The 16358-nt window shown below is 60.7% G+C and overlaps 2 protein-coding genes across 4 annotated transcripts; one reads left to right on the forward strand and one right to left on the reverse strand.

The window, feature by feature from the left end:
* The first annotated feature begins 735 nt into the window (after positions 1-735).
* Positions 736-10473, forward strand: ESS2 (ess-2 splicing factor homolog). 3 transcript variants are annotated; one of them, XM_059041172.2, is made up of 11 exons: positions 763-928; positions 1959-2127; positions 2218-2319; positions 3179-3304; positions 4093-4262; positions 4366-4483; positions 4758-4891; positions 5521-5623; positions 7024-7133; positions 9394-9509; positions 9919-10473. In XM_059041172.2, the coding sequence occupies exons 1-11, from the start codon at positions 794-796 to the stop codon at positions 10196-10198; spliced, it is 1563 nt and encodes a 520-aa protein (XP_058897155.1). In that variant the 5' UTR covers positions 763-793; the 3' UTR covers positions 10199-10473. The 3 variants fall into 3 exon arrangements, with proteins under 3 accessions (XP_058897152.1, XP_058897155.1, XP_066870542.1); XM_059041169.2 differs by lacking the exon at positions 3179-3304 and having other exon boundaries at positions 736-928; XM_067014441.1 differs by lacking the exon at positions 3179-3304 and having other exon boundaries at positions 4093-4281; positions 4400-4483.
* Positions 10474-12148: 1675 nt separating this feature from the next.
* On the reverse strand, positions 12149-13225 carry TSSK2 (testis specific serine kinase 2). Its single transcript, XM_059041199.1, has one exon. It carries the CDS (start codon positions 13223-13225, stop codon positions 12149-12151), a length of 1077 nt encoding a protein of 358 aa, XP_058897182.1.
* Positions 13226-16358: the final 3133 nt, after the last annotated feature.

Here is a 16358-nt window from a genome sequence, read left to right on the forward strand (position 1 = left end):
TCTCCTGACTGCGCCCTAGGTAGGCTGTCCTCTAGGTAGGCTACCACCTAGATAGGATGGCCCCTGGGTAGGATGGCCCCTAGGTAGGATTCTTTTTTTTTTTGCACCTGCCCGCTGCTGTGTTATGCTTGTTTGTGGGATGATCTGATTAGTGTCTGTCTTCTGCATTCAACTGTCAGCTCCACAAGGGGAGGAATCATACCATGGAGTCCCCACTGAATTGTACTGAATCGTTCTGGGGCAGAAATTGTTTGACATAATTTACAACCTTTTGGGAAGAAATGATCTTTCGTGAGAAATGCTTAGACAATTTTCTTGTCCATTTCAATGAGGATTGAAGCCAACTCTGGCACTTAGGCACCAGACATTTCTTTTCTTGCATAAACTTTGAATAAAAAGTTTGAAACTCATATATAACCAAAATTTCAGAAGCGTATTTTTAAAAATAACATAGAAGCATATATTGATTATTTGCGAGAAATTGGAATTCCAAGGCTTCCAATTCCGTAGTGCTGTAATTTTTCACGACTAGCAGGAGCAACATGCCCCTAGCCCCTACCGCAGCGCCCCGTGGCTCCCACAGTACAGATACTAAAGACCAGAGCGGGGCGGGACGAAGACTACAACCTCCATAAAGCTCAGGGCTCATGGTGACGTCAGCACGGAGCCCGGGCCGGCCTTCGAAACGCGCGGCTACCCCATTGGTAGGGCTGTTTCAGGCGCCTGAGCAGTTGGAGCGCCCCGCCCCCGGCCTGCGCCGCGCCTGCGCCGCCGGGGCGGTGCTGGGATAGCGATGGAGACGCCCGGCGCTCCGGTCCGGTCCGTGCTGGTTCCCGCAGCGTCCGGGACCCGGAGGAAGCGCGCCGCCGGAGAGGTCGGGGCTCCGACGAGCAGGCAGCAGGTCCTGGACGAGGAGGAGTACATCGAGGTAGGACTCGGCGTGGACGCCAGCGATTTCCAGGCCCCTTCCCTGCCCCGCGCTCCCCCGCCCCGCGCTCCCCCCGGGTCGCTCCCTGGGTACCGACGCTCTTGTCCGCTCGCGAAGGTGGAGCAGCCCGAGTCTCTGCCCTCGGGATGTGGACAGTCGGGGGGACAAACAAGCACAGTGTGGAGCGAGGTGTCCCTGCTGTCAGGGAGTAGAAGGGGCGGATGTGTCTGTACGCGTTGGGGGGGGCGGGTGTCAGGGAAACAAGGTTCTATTAAAGGGTCAGTAGGAATTCGGGAGGATGGCGATAAAGAGGGTTTATTGGAGAGCAATAATGACAAGTGTTAAGGCTGGGGGTCCTGGAAACGGGCTGCTACTGTGGCAGCATCATTGAGCGGGTGGGTATCCCACCGCCCTTGAAGTAGGAGGAGCTGGCACGGGGCTGGGAGGAAGTTGGCTAAGTTTGGGGAGCTGCTGGGATGTGCAGGCAGGTGGCGTTAGTGGGCAGCTGGGTGTGCAGACGTGCAGCTCAGGGGCATGTCTGGTTGGAGGTGCAAAGCTGGGAATCTCCACCAGTGCTGGTGGTGGGGTGACTGGCTGAAGGGGTCCCGGTGAAGGATTCAGACTGGAAATAGGAGATCATGGGTGGAGTGAAAGTGGCAATACGCACATTGGTCCAGCTGGTGTGGAGGTGGAGCCAGCAAAGGAGAATGAAAGTGACCAGTTAGTGAGGGAGAGAGAATGCTTTGAAAGTGCACCCAGTGGGAGTTCCCTGGAGGTCCAGTGATTAGTATTCCACGCTCTCACTGCCAAGGGTCTGGGTTCAATCCCTGGTAGAGTAACTAAGGTCCCACATCCCACAAGCAGCACAGCGTGGCCAAAAGAGAAAAAAAAAATTACAGCACTACGTTCCACCAAGTTCCGGGGATTCTTGGTCTGGACAGAGGTTGGGGGCTTCACACGTACCCTGTGGGCTGAGTGGCAGGGGAGAGGCAGACGAGAGCTCTGACTTGTGTTCTGATTGTGCCTTTAGGGCCTCCAGACGGTCATCCAGAGGGACTTCTTTCCTGATGTGGAGAAGCTGCAGGCCCAGAAGGAGTACCTGGAGGCCGAGGAGAATGGAGACCTGGAACGGATGCGCCAGATCGCCATCAAGTTTGGCTCTGCCCTGGGCAAGATGTCCCGAGAGCCCCCTCCACCCTGTAAGAAGAGTCCTGTGGGGGGCAGGAGGGGACTTCCGCTGAACTGTTGCTTCAGGCTCCCTCCAATCCCCATCCCTTCTCTTCCCCCAGATGTGACTCCAGCCACATTTGAAACCCCTGAGGTGCACACAGGCACCGGGGTGGTGGGCAGTAAGGCCCGGGGCCGGGGCCACAGCCTGGAGGACGGTGATGGTGAGTGAGCATCCTATTTCCCTCATACTGTTGGGTTTGCCTGGGGACCTCGTCTGTGGGGCCCTGGGGTGTTCAGGGGAAGGCTACTTCTTGTCCATGTGGGTCTCTCCTTAAAGGGCAACCCATGGGGTCTAGAAGGCAGAAGATCTGGGTCCAGCTCCCAAACATGGGGGTCATCTGAGCCTCCGGCCCTCCTCTGTGGCATGGGAATCTCGCCTCCCCTCTTGCTGGCCTGCTCACTGTACCAGCCTCTGTCCGGGGCACGTCATGAGCCTGGGGCGGGGGCTCCTTCCCTCACTGCCTCCTTCACATGCCTCGGGGCCTCTGCACTTGCTTCTTCTGAGCTGGTCGCCCCCTGTGGGTGACTGCATGGCTGCTCCTTCTCTTCCTTCAGGTCTCTGCTCAGATGCTGCCTGTCAGGGAACCTTCCCTGACCTCCCAGTGCAGTCACTCACCCTGTGCTCTGTGATTTGCCACCTGGCTCTGTTTTCTTGCCGGAGGACACACCAGTTTAAAAGGCGTTAATGTTTGTTTACCGTTTCTCCCTCCACAAGAGCAGGTCCTTTTGCTCCTGTTTGCATGCTCTGCACCTAGGATGTGCCTGGGCCTCTGGGTCTTCAGCACGCTTACTGGAGTGTAAAGATTCATCCTGACTTTTCCGGGGAGCCTTCCCCAGAAGGAGCGTCTTGGGCCCTGTGAACAGTGTGTCGTGGGCCTCCTCTCAGTCGGTGCTTCATCTGGGTTGGGCATGTGTGCGTGTAGATGGCCATGAGCTGCTCTCTACCAGCGTCGCATCCACAGTGTGCTCCGCTGGCACTGGTGCTCTGTGCGAGCACATGTGTGACATTTTCTGCTCCAGAACCCAGCCTCTTGCCAATCACAGCACGTCCTGTGTGTCCTCAGAGCGTGGTTCTCCGTTGCTATGTGGCTCGAGAATCACAGACTGTTGGCAGATTCCTTTCCTTTGAATCCCCCTTAATTTTTGGTAAATGCAGAAATCCCGTGAGTAGCCTGAGCGTAGGCAGCACATAGTTCACGGTTGCAGGCGAGGGGACTGAGGCTCAGGAGGGCAGTAACCTCTGCAGGTCCCAGAGCTTTTGGTGGCAGGACAGGGTCTGAGTGCCCACCTTTCTGACACTTGTCTTGACCTTTTAGGCACAGTGCTTTGCACGCTGCCTGGCAGGTGGTAGGGGGTGGAGTAGAGGCCCTCCCCTGTCGTCCCCACCGCATCTGTACTGCTGTATGCAGTGCTGCACCGCCTCAGTGGTCTGCCCTTTCGCTGGCAGCAGCCAGGGCAGCCCGGGGTGTGGCCCAGTGCCTGTTAGGTGGCCCCCTGCCCACCGCTAGATAATACAGTGTCCTTGCCATCAGGTCCGCTAGTGGGTCACGAGGCTTAGGTGACAGTCACCCCCCTGTAGCACAGATACCAAGAAGGGAGGGAGTCAGGATAAGGGACAAGGGGACAGCCCAGAGTTTTGGAGGCAGGGCCTACAGGACAGGCACTGTTTTGGTGTGGGAGGACCCCCTGTGATCATGCTGCTCTGACGCCCGATGCCCCCTCCCAGCCTGAGTCAGAGCGCACTCTTCACTGGTATCCAGCAGATGGGAAGGGCCCCTGGGGGCTCCCTGGGCAGATGGGGGAGTTGATTCCCCCCAAGGGGGTGTTGTCTGGCAGTGTGGGTTCTCACGGACAGACCCACATCCAGAGAGAGGGTTCCTGGGACCGAGTGACTACATGATGATTTCGTGTCACCTGCCTGCACCCGTGCACAGGAGAGGCCACAGAGGAGGAGGAAAGGGAACCCCTGCCCAGCCTGGACGTCTTCCTGAGCCGGTACACGAGCGAGGACAACGCCTCCTTCCAGGAGATCATGGAGGTGGCCAAGGAGAAGAGCCGGGCGCGCCACGCATGGCTCTACCAGGCCGAGGAGGAGTTTGAGAAGGTGCCCTGGTGCAGGGTCAGTGGTACCCACTCGGGGTGGGGGTCCCTGGGCCAGGGCCCAGGGCCGGGGGTCCTCCCTGACCCGCGCTCCCACCATGACGCAGAGGCAGAAGGATAATCTCGCGCTCCCGTCGGCAGAGTGCCAAGCTGTGGAGAGTGGCCAGGCTGGTGTGGAGACCTGGAAGTACAAGGCCAAGAACTCCCTCATGTACTACCCAGAGGGTGAGCGGCGAGCCGGGTGGGGCGCAGGCTGGGGCCGAAGGTTTGGATTGGTTTTTTTTGGGGGGTGTATGTGCCCCCTGTACTCTGGGCCTTTGGGGGTCCCGGTCCGTTTCAGGGCAGGCAGGTTTGCCTGCAGAGTCTGTGCGGTCGTGTGGCTCCCCCAGCTGCATTCAGGCTGTGCTCCGTGGGGAACCAGCTCCTCTCCTTCAGGCCCTGAGCAAGGGGCGGGCGCCTGCCCATCCTGACGCTGAGGTGATTCTGCTCCCTCTGCCAGGTGTGCCCGACGAAGAGCAGCTCTTTAAGAAGCCACGGCAGGTGGTGCATAAGAACACCCGCTTCCTCAGGGACCCCTTTAGCCAGGCGCTCAGCAGGTCCCAGCTGCAGCAGGCAGCTGCCCTCAATGCCCAGGTGAGGGGCCGGGCCAGCGGGGTGGCGTGGGCATCCCTGCCTTTCTGTTCCTGGCCACCCCCATATGTTAGGACCATCGTTGGGCTCAACAGGGCTCGCCGGTGGGGGGGTGTCTGCGTCACTATGTGGCAGGGTCTGAGTCTCTTCTCCATTTGTGGGGGCTTTGATCAGACACGTTCTGTGGGTCAGGTCTGTGCCAGTTCCCGTGGGGTAGGCTGGGCTCGGTGTGGCGGACAGCAGAGGTTCCTGACCCCGGATTTACTGCAGGGTGGTGACTCCGGCGGTCATGGCGTTGAGGAGGTGGGAGGTGGGGGGGACTGTTTTGGAGGCTTTTACAGGTGCCTTGTGTAAGCCATCAGAGCACAGTTGCCCCAGTTAGCATAGCTGCCCATAGGGCCCTGAAGTCAGTGGCCCCTGAAGGTAACGCTTGTCAGGTGTGGCTCGGCGTGGAAGGCGGAGGTGCTTCCTCGCTTGGTTTCCACTCTGACGGGTCCTCAAGGTCCTTACAAGGGCCAGAGTCCTGCCCGCTTCCCCTGGGTCTGCACCCAGGAAGCGGGGGTGGGCAGCCTCTGCCCGTCAGCCAGCGGGGATGGCCTGGCCCCGTGACACCACCTCTCCTGTCGCTCCAGCACAAACAGGGCAAGGTGGGCCCGGATGGCAAGGAGCTTATCCCCCAGGAGTCCCCTCGTGTGGGCGGATTTGGATTCATCGCCACGCCTTCTCCTGCCCCTGGTGAGAAACATGCTGGCTGGTGGGTTGGCCTGGGGTGAGGTGGGCTGCCCAGCTGGCCTGGCACTCCTGTCACTCCCCTCGGTCTGCACTGTGCCTCATGTGACTCGGGCCCAGGGTCCCATCTGTGCCAGGGCCGAACAGGGCTGTGGGTGGCTGGGCTCTCAGGTAGGCCCGACCTGGGACGTGTGGGGCCAGCTGGTCTAGCTGGTATAGCTGGGTGGTTCCTGTGGCTCGCCCTGAGCTCAGTGGGACAGACTGGCCTGGTGAGCAGGCGGAGGGGCTTGGGGGGGAGGCCAGTGAGTCCAGTGGGCGCTGGACAGGCATCCTTTTTTAAAAAATTTTGTTTATTTATTCATTTATTTAATTTTTGGCTGCATTGGGTCTTAGCTGCTGCACACGGGTTTTTTCTAGTTGCCGAGAGCAGGGGCTACTCTCCATTGCTGTGCACTCGCTTCTCATTGCGGTGGCTTCTCTTGTTGTGGAGCATGGGCTCTAGGCGCACAGGCTTCAGTAGTAGTGGCACACGGGCTTCAGTAGTTGTGGCTCACGGGCTCTAGAGCGCAGGCTCGGTAGTTGTGGCACACAGGCTTAGTTGCCCCATGGCATGTGGGATCTTCCCGGACCTGGGCTTGAACCCATGTCCCCTGCGTTGGCAGACGGATTCTTAACCATTGTGCCACCAGGGAAGCCCCTGGGCAGGCATCCTGCGCATGGAAGCCAAGCTCAGTCTGCAGGAGACTGGGTGCACCTGGGCCTCCAGGGGCCGTGCCTGGTCTGTGCAGGTGGGCAGGACAAGCCTGAGGGGTCCTGCAGGGCCATGTGTGCTTCCCTCAGGCCATCCACCTTGTGTCACTGGCCTGGGCTGGGTGTCCCTGTCAGTCTTGGGTAGTTTTTCCTAGTTCTGGGTCTCACGTCAGCAGGTGTGCAGTGCTCACAAACCTAAGCCCAGAGATCACAGCAGGCACACGAGACTCGGGGTGGCCTCCTGGGCACACAGTGGTCTCTCTCTGCGCCCAGGAGCACCGGTGGCTGCGCCATGACAAGGGCCTGTGGAGGCACCACGGTTTGCCCAGGATCCTGGGAGGTTTGGGAGCCCTGGAAGGCCCTGGATCTCCTCCCTGCAGCGGGGTCCTGTGACTGTCCTCCGGGGGCCCCCCTGGCCCTGTGCTAGGATGGGGGTCTAACTCACCCAGCCCAGCTTCTCTGTGAAGCCCCCTACCCCAGGCTGAACCCCACGGTGCAGGGGCATCGGCTGGCCTTGATGTTTCCCTCCCAGAGGTCAGAAGTGCCGGGTTCTGGTCCTGGGAAGGAGAGAGGGCAGCTGCTGGCCTTGGTGCTTGTGAGCTGCAACCCCCATCCAGGTCCCAGGCCTGAGCTGGCTGTGTGCTCTCCATCCGCAGGTGTGAACGAGTCTCCACTGATGACCTGGGGGGAGGTCGAGAACACACCCTTGAGAGTCGAAGGATCTGAAACGCCCTATGTGGACAGGACGCCAGGGCCAGCCTTCAAGGTGGGTCGTGGTGGGAGCAGCACAGGTGGACGCAGGGCCTCCTGAGCACCCATAGCTCCGTGCACAGCGGCTGGGCTGCATACCTGGGCAGGCACTGCACTTGCACGTAGGACCAGGCACCAAGGACAGGCCTGGGCGAGTGGCTGGGTTGGGGGAGAGACTGAGGAGGGAGTTCAAAGCACCAAGGCAGGGAGCTGCCGGGGCCACTTTGAGCCTGCAGGCCTGGAGGATGGGGCTGTTCAGAGATGAGGGGTGATCTCAGGTGGGCCAGGAACTCCTGCTGTGCTGTAGCCTGAGGGCGGGAAGGGTCCGGAACCCTAGTGTCCGTGGGATGTGGCTGTGTCCTCAGGAGGGCTGTGTCCTTGCAGAGAGAGGCCTCTGGTTATGGGAGAACCAGATCAGGCGCCCCCAGCCCGGTGTCATAGGAGCAGTCAGAGTTGGGGTTCACAAGGCCTGGAGCCCAGGAGGAAGGCCTTTTGTGGGCCAGGCAGGCAGGCAAGGGGGCCGGGTGGCAGGTGGTTTGTAGGGATGGAGTGGCCCGGGAAGGTGCCAGCGAACAGGCAGGCAGGTGGGGCCCCAGAGCGACATTGGGAAGGCAGGTCCCTGGTCTGCACACAGTTTGTGGGGAAACTGAGTGATGGGTGTGGTTTGGGGGGGAAGTGGGGGAGGTCCCCAGAGCCTTGCGCATACTGTTGGGTGCTGGGGAGGGGTTGCTGGTGGCAGAGGTGGGTGGTGCCACAGAGGCTGAAGGCTGCAGGGTCACGTCATCTGCTTTGAAACCCCAAAGAATGAGGCACGGAATTTGGAATTCACATAGGTCAGCGGAGGGGACAGGGTCACGGGTCTCTTTAAACACAGGCAGCACCGATGTGGAATGCAAAGGAAAAAGTGTCGGTCACTGTAGCAATAGAAACATACAATCATAGGAGCGACTGGCTTGGAGAGAAAGCACAGACCTGTGTGGCAGAAACGTGGTGGCCGAGGGGCGGGTGCTTCCCCAGCGCAGGGGTGAGGCGCGGCCAGACAGCATGCGTGGGGCCCGGGCACCTTGGTTCTCAGCCTGGGATGTGGCGACAGCTGAGAAAAACTTGCAGGGGGATGTGTGTCGCCAGGCGTTGAAGCGAGTCACCCTTGGCAGGTGGGTCAGGCCTGAGCCTGGTCCCAGCGCCCAGGCAGGATTTGGGGCACCGTGCTGAGCGTGTGGAGCTAGGGTAACAAGCCGGGCCCTCAGTGTACACAGCAGGATGAGTTCCAGAAAGATAGAAAAGTTGAATGTTGTTAGAACAACAAATGTTAAACCTCAGAATAACATACTAGTCGGCGTTTAATGTAATGTTGAGACAGGAAGGCTTTCTAAACATGACAGCAAAGGGAGAAATCACAAATGGAGTGGGGGCTGGATTGCGCTACGGGAAGATGACAACCCCGAGTACAGCGGAAAACGTCGAAAGTAAAACTACAAGCAGATAATTGAAGAGAAATCTGAACGGTGTACGTTAATGTCGCCAACATAGATGAAACTGCTGCAAGTGAGAAAGGAAACAAAAAACCAATAGAAAGACAGGCCCAGGGACTTCCCTGGTGGTCCACTGGTGGAGAGTATGCCTTACATTGTGGGGGGCGCGGGTTAGATCCCTGGCCGGGGAACTGGGATCCCACTTGCTGCGGGGCAACTAAGCCCACGCACCACAACTACAGAGCTCACGCACCTCAACTAGAGAGCCCGCGTGCTGCAAACTACAGAGCCCACGCACTCTGCAGCCTGCATGCCACAACTAGAGAAGAGAAAAACCTGCATGCCACAACTAGAGAGAAGCCCGTGCGCCACAACAAAGATCCCACATGCCTCAACAAAGATCCCGTGTGCTGCAACTAGGACCTGACGCAACCAAAAAGAAAATAGAGTTAAATAAATAAATCTTTAAAACAAACAAACAGAAAGACAGGCCCACGAAACATTTCTTGAAGTTCTCCATGGAAACGCAGAGGCTGGTACACCCTGGCAGTCAGACGAAAGCATATTGAAACAGGCCCTTTTCCTGGAAGGGGGTCACAGGTTCCTGACCCGGGCAGTGCCGGCTTCATGAAGAACCCGGGCGGGCCTTGGGTGGGTGGGCAGCTCAGTCTGGCTGGGGGCTTTCAGGGGCAATGATGGTGGGCTGTTGGGACCACAGGGGCCATGGGAAGAGGCCAGCGCCCCCATGGCAAGGACTCCCTGGCTGGGTAGTGGCCCAGCGCCCCCACATCTGCTGTCTTTTAGATCCTGGAGCCGGGCCGCAGGGAGCGGCTGGGCCTGAAGATGGCTAACGAGGCTGCCGCCAAGAACCGGGCCAAGAAGCAGGAGGCCTTGCGGAGGGCAACGGAGAACCTAGCCAGGTGAGGGTGGCCCGGCCCCTGCAGTGGGCGCTCTCAGGGCTGAGGCCTGTGGCCGTCCCTCTGGCTGGAGCGGGGCCCTCTCCGCCTTGTGCACAGCCTCCTCCTCCCGCGTACCTGTGGGACGCCTTTAGGCCCGTTGTCCCCACTGAGCTCCTGTCCACCCCATGGAATCGGTGTTATCGCTGCCCTCGGAGAGGGTTGGGGTCCACTGCAGCCTCTCAGCCGAGGGCAGCCACACCCCTTGACTGCAGGCTTGGGCTCACTGTCTGGGCCAGGCCATCCAGGTCCCCACCCGGAATGATCACCCATCTCCCAGGAGCCTTCCTGTGGGGCCAAGGGAGGCCCTGCTGCGGGGGGAGCCTGGTCGGGCCTAATCCTGCCTCTCACCTACCCCATCCTTCTGCTGCAGCCTCACCCCCAAAGGCCTGAGCCCAGCCATGTCCCCAGCCCTGCAGCGCCTCGTGAGCAGGACAGCCAGCAAGTACACGGACCGGGCCCTGCGTGCCAGCTACACACCGTCCCCAGCACGCTCTACCCACCTCAAGACCCCAGCTGGCGGGCCCCAGACCCCGACGAGCACACCAGCTCCTGGCTCTGCCACACACACCCCCCTCAGCCAGGATCCGGCCTGCATCACGGACAACTTGCTGCAGCTCCCCGCCCGGCGCAAAGCCTCGGACTTCTTCTAGTCCATCCTGGGCTGGGCCTGCGGGAGCTTTGTGGAGCCCTCAGGGCAGCTCTCTGCCCAGCAGAGGACTCTGGCTTTCTGGGGACCCAGACCTCAGCCCGAAGCAGCGAGCATCCCAGGAGACCCAGAAGACAGGCGCTGGGCTGGCACAGGACCTGCCCTGTGGCCTTGTGGAGTATCCCAGGGCCTTGCTGACATGCTTTTCTAACGAACCCCAACCTGTTCCTATTTAATCCTCATTAAAGAACATCTGCAGCTCAGTGGGGCTGCCTCTGCCCTGTGGCCTGCGCTCCCCGGGGTCACCCTCGCGCCTGCATCGCACCTGCATCCTGCACTCAGGACCATGGACCTCCCGGGAGGAGGCTACTGGGTGGTGACCCTCGGAGGGCCGGGGTGTCCAGCCTTTCTTGCTGCTGCGTGCGTTGCTTCCAGTGGTGCCCCCAGGGCTGGGGACCTGCCTCTGAGCTGAGCTCACAGCCCTTCAGTCCACCCTTGGGGAGGGCAGAGCCCTTGGCGGTTGAGCCCCAGGTTTTCCTGCATGAAGAGCTGGTCCCTGGTCCCCCCGCCGCCAGGTTCACCGGGGCTCTGGGCCCAGGTCCACAGCCTCCCTGGCCAGGCCTGACCTGCATGGTTTGCTGGTGATGCAGCTGCACGGGTCCTGCATGTGAGGCTGCTCCTGTGGGAGGTGCCTTCCCAGTGGCCTCAGCCATCACCTTCCAAGCACCTGGCTTCCAGCTCAGGTGGGCAGGGCCATCCTCATGTCCCCTCCCTCCCTCTGCTCGGGGCTCCAGGCCCTGCCTGCCACGTGCTGCTGGGTTGCTGGCCTCACCCTGTTGTCACCTCACCAGCGAGACCCCCATGTAACAGTAACCTGGGCCACAGTGTCACAAGCGGTGGGGCTGGGCTCCACTTGGACCCGAAAGTGCCGTGGGCACCACGGGTGGGCACCTGCCTCTGGGCCCGAGGCTGTTGGTGCCTGACCCCGGAAGTCTTGGGGCCAGCTCCTCACAGGGAGGTGGGCTGGCTCCCAGACAGGCTCTTTAGCCCTCAGGCAGGGTCGGGTTGTGCTCAGAGAGGCAGCCTGGGGTCTGCTCAGATGGGAGCCCCTCGCACTTTGAGTACACGCACCGTGCAGCGGGCCATCCTCATGCTCCCTGGAGGCTGCCTGGGCCCCAGCTGGCCCGTGCTCCTCTTCAGGGAAGTCCTGCAAGTTCCTGGGAGCCAGGTCCCGGCTGTGCCCTGTGCCCCACCAAGGGGGTGGGGCTGGGACCATCCAGGGTCAGGAAAGGGCCGTTTTGGGTGCTTTATTCTCCATAGAGGAGGGTGGGTTTGGCCCTGAGGGAGCCCCCAGCAAGTAGGGGGTGGAGGTCTGGGTGGGTGTGAGTGAGGTGTGGGGCACTGTCCAGGCAAGGCCACCAAAGACCAGGTGCTGACCACCTGGCAGGGATGGAGGTGATGGCTGATAAAGCATGAGTGCTGCTTGGCGGGGATAGGGGCAGGAGGAATGCCACTGGAAGGTCTCGGCTGCGGGGTCTCCCATCCCAACCGCGGGAACGAAGGGAGAGGGGGATGTTGAGGAAGGGCTGCCTGAGTGGGGGCTGGGCAGGGTGGGGAGGCACGTGGGGGCCTGGCGGGTGGGCGGCCACAAAGTCCTTGCCCGTGAGGCCTGGCCCCCACTCCAGATCCCCTGCGCCACAGGGAGGAGAGTGCTGAGTCCTAGAGAAAAATGACTCCTCTCGGGCCTCTCTGCTATATACACTCTGTGGTTTATTTGGTGGTCAGGATTTAATGTCTTTGCTACTAAGTGGAAGAAAGCTAATATAACATAATCAAAATAACGGTTTAATTGACGGATTTTACTTGTTCTTGCACCTGTGCCTTCTTCAGCTTCTACCTCCTACTTAGCTTATGGGGTGCTCACCGCGCCACGCCCCCCAGGCCCTCTGCACCGCTAGGTGCTTGCCTTCCCCACCTCGGCTCCGGAGACGTGATGGTCCTTCGCCCTGGAGGTCTCAGCCAGCCGGTCCTCCATCCTGTCCATGTTCTCGGGCACCACCAGCAGCCGGTGCTGGGTCTTGGCCCCCAGCTTGTGCTCAGGCTGGTGCTCGGGCCGCAAACCTGGCTGGGTGTCCAGTTTGCACTCAGCCCGGTACTTGCCTTCACCCTCCTTCTTGAAGGAGGCCAAAGACACGGCTTTGGGCTTGGGGGGCTGCAGCCATGAGTGGCTGAGGATCTCGTCGATGTGCAGCCTCCGGTTGATGTCCGGCTGCAGGATGCGGTAGATAAGGTCCTTGCACTCGCCTGTCAGGTTCTTGGAGGGTGGGAAGTCCACGCGGTGCTCCTTCTGGATGCGCAGCATCTTCTTGATGTCCGAGTCGTCATAGGGCATGGAGCCGCAGACCATTATGTAGAGGATCACGCCCAGGCTCCAGATGTCATACACCTTGGGCTGGTAGGGGATGCCCTGCAATACCTCGGGGGCCGCGTACGCCGCTGACCCACAGAAGGTCTTGCTGAGGATGATGCGCCCGCTGCTGTCCCGCAGGCAGCGCTTGGAGAAGCCGAAGTCGGACAGCTTGATGTTGAAGTCCTTGTCGAGGAGAAGGTTCTCACACTTGAGGTCTCGGTGGACGACGTCCAGGTTGTGGCAGTACTTGACGGCTGAGGACAGCTGCCAGAACATCTTGCGTGCCACGTCCTCATGCAGGGCCCCCCGACACTTGATGAACTCGAGTAGGTCACCCTGAACTCCAAGCTCCATGATGATGTAGATACGGCCGTCGGAGGTCTCAAAGATCTCATAGGTCTTGATGATGGAACGGTGGTTGACGGTCGCCAGGATGTCCATCTCCCGGGGAAGGAATCTTTCCACAAAGTCCATGGGTGTCTTTTTGCGGTCGATGATCTTGACGGCCACGTTGAACTTGAGGCGCTCAGAGTAGGCGGATTTGACCTTTGCGTATGAGCCCTTGCCCAGGTTGATGCCCATGATGTAACCCTTCTTCCTTAGGACTGCGGCATCATCCATGGTGCCAGGAGCGGCTGGCGCCACTGCCCTCTACGTCCCCTCCCCACCTGGGCCAGCAGGCATTGTCCTTGTTTGCACCGTGGGGAGCCGTCTGGCCAGTCTGGGCCTGCACTTGGAGGTGTGGAACACCCAGCATTGTCCCCCTGTGACTTCAGCCTGTGAAGTCATAAAGCCAGGCTGCCCGGAGTGGGGACTGGGTGGAGGACAGGCCCTGGAGCCCTGGAAGTCAGGCTGGCCTGGCAGGAGTGTTGCTCCCCGCCTGCTGGAAGGAAGCTGGCGCCCAGGACTGTGGTGACCCGCACTGCTCTTCCTCCTCGCTGTGTTGCACTGTCCCGAGTCAGGCCCAGGGGACCACCCAGGTCCAGCCAGCGTGCGGGCCCCACACCCGTTTCCCTCTCCTGGATGTGGGGACTGACTCTGCAATGGCCTCTGTCCCATGAGGGCCAATTTCCTGCCCCTTCTTTGAGGTGTGATGAGCACCCCCTCTGGGGCTGTGTCTTCGGAACCCGCCATGCTGGGGAGGGACTGCCATGGTCCGGCCGGGCTGGTGGTGGTTCCAAGCCTGGGAGACAAGACCAGCTGTCCGGGGAGCGGGGGTGGGGTGGGGGTGGGTCAGTGCTATGGCGGCGAGTAGGGCGTGCTTGGGGCAGAGGGCAGCTCAGAGGCTGTGAGTGCCCAGCCCGGCGGCCCGGTCCCCAGTGGGCTGGCAGATGCACGTTCCGGGCTGGGATGGGGGGTGATAGGTCCAGGCAGGGAAGGGTGTGGGGGAGGGAAGGCCATTCTGAGAATGGCTGAGTCCCAGAGTTAGGAGGAGGTGGAGGAGAGGGTCGGACAGCTGCTGCAGGTCCCGGGGCAGGAGCAGCCAGAACCCAAGTCCCATTTTAAGACGGGTCCTGGAAGAGCACATAGGGAAGGGGCTTTGGGGTGATCAGAGGCTAGCGCCTGTGAGCAGGCACGGAGAGGCTGGACCGGGCAGGCCTGTGGGAAGGGGGACCGGCAACAGAGGGAGACTGGGTTCTGGTGCGTTGGCCAGTGAGTGGGTGGGGCCTCGGGTGGAGCCTTGGTGCTGCGGTTCCGGGGGTCTTGGGGGACAGCAGCACCCCTAGCACTGACAGTGAAGAGCAAGCACCTGAGTGAGGGGGGATCCTGAATTATGTCACTGGGACCTTCGTGAGCTGTTGGAACCCTGGGAGGGCAAATCATCTTTGCATCTCAGACTGTCTTTGCCCCTGGAAACAATGTGGAAACCCTTTTGTTCTTGCTTTGGGAAACGTGGCCTCCTGTAGCATTTCCTCAGGTGTTTCGCAAGCCCTGCTGTCCACTTGTCTGTCCTCTGTAGCGCGTTGCCAGGACAGGAGGCATGCTGTGTGTGTGCTCAGTTCTCCAGGGGTTGGGGGAGAGGAAGTCCTGTTTGTGGGTGGGTGGGAGGGTGAGAGTGACTGTGGAACCCGCATGCAGGGGATCAGCAGGGCTCCCCCAGGTGCCGGGAGGAGGTGTGTTGTCCTGGCTGGAGCACAGCGCATGGACATACCTGGAGCACGGAGAGATCCCTGGCAGGAGGTCTGTGTGGAAGACCTCAGCGCAGAGCAGCCAGGTCCAGATGCCAGCGGGAGTGACTGGCCTGATGCTTGCCTTTCTCCTGGGGGCTTTGGTAGAAATGACCAGAACTTCACTCCTTTGTGTCACAGAGGGGCCAGCTGCGAGGCCCCCAGGTCAGGCCCCGGAAGCCAGGCACCGTCCCCACCTGTCTCCCTCCCTCGCCCCCAGGTCTCTGTTGGGGGCACCCTGCACGTCTGCCCTCTTAGCCGACCCCACCGCCTGCTTTTCCCTTTGTTGTGGGTTCTGCTCCTCCACACCCGCCCTTGCCCAGGACAGTGTGGCCTCTTTCGTTCTTGGGGGACATGGATGGAGGAGGCATGTGCCAGCATCAGGCCAGCAGACCTGCCGGGTGTGGAGCGGGCGGCTCTGCCCAGGATGTACACGCAGGGGCAGGGGCTGCTGGTGTGCTGGGTTGGGAGGATGTTAGACTGAATAGGGGCTCAGGGTGCTCCCGGCTACAGGCCTGTGGATCCCAGACCTGCAGACCCTGGGACGCCCCCTGCGGAGCTTTGGCCTCCATTTCTCCACTCCATGGCATTCAAGGGTCGGCCTCAGGTCCTGGGTGATGTGAACAGAACCTTGCTTTTTTGGAGCCCGGAAGCCAGGGAGGTTCAGTGTCACCCACAGTATGAATGCCCTGCGGCTGGGCCGTGACACAGGGACATGGAGCTGTGAGGTCAGAGCTGAGGCTGGACTCAGGGAGGCTGGAAGGCTGAGGTCTGAGGTCAGGCCACACGGAGGACGGGGACTTTAGTGCGTGTGATGGTCTGAAAGGTCAGCGTGGTGAGAGCATGCAGGGGCGGGAGGGAGCACAGAGGCCACATTGAGGGACTTGATCCTAAAGCTTCAGGATCAAGGGGCTGAAAGGGTCTGAGCCCAGGCCATGTGCAGTAGAGCACCTCACAGGAGTAGCCCGGCATCTAAGGCCACCTGGGGAGGAGGGAGCCTCATGCACCTGGGCCTCTGCTCCACACTGTGTGATTTCCGGCAGTCGCCCCACCCTCTCTGAGCCATCTCCCCACCTGTAAAGCACACAGTAGGTGCACCTTCCTGAGGTCCCTCCTGCCCAGGCTTGCCTCCGGGCTGGGCTGCAATGAGTCGCTCCCAGGCCCTCTTGCATCACGCTGCCCTCTGCCCCAATGACCGCACTGATGACGGAGGAGGTTCACAAGCCTCCTGGGATGTCCCCACCCCCGCTGGCCCCATGTGCTCTGGAATTCCACTCTACCGCTAGGCGAGCTGTGTGACTCCGGGCTCCTGGCTCCTCCAGGACTATTCTGTGGTGGTTCTGTCCTGGGCCCTGGGCACTCGCAGGCCTGCCCTGGCAGAGGCCCCCAGAAGACTTTGTGTGTGGAGGCCGTGGCCCCTTGGCCAAACCTAGAGAGATGGGCAGGGCTGCAGGGCTGCATCCACAAGCAGGGCTATGGCACATGGCAGGGGGTTGGGAGGCCAAGAGGAGGCCAGACCTGGGAGGATCTCAAGGGCTGCTGGTGTGGGGGATCCTTCCTGCAGGCAGTGGGGAGCAGACTGGGTG

This window comes from Kogia breviceps, chromosome 15, assembly GCF_026419965.1.
Source record: "Kogia breviceps isolate mKogBre1 chromosome 15, mKogBre1 haplotype 1, whole genome shotgun sequence".
In the NCBI taxonomy this organism is placed as follows: Eukaryota; Metazoa; Chordata; class Mammalia; order Artiodactyla; family Physeteridae; genus Kogia; species Kogia breviceps.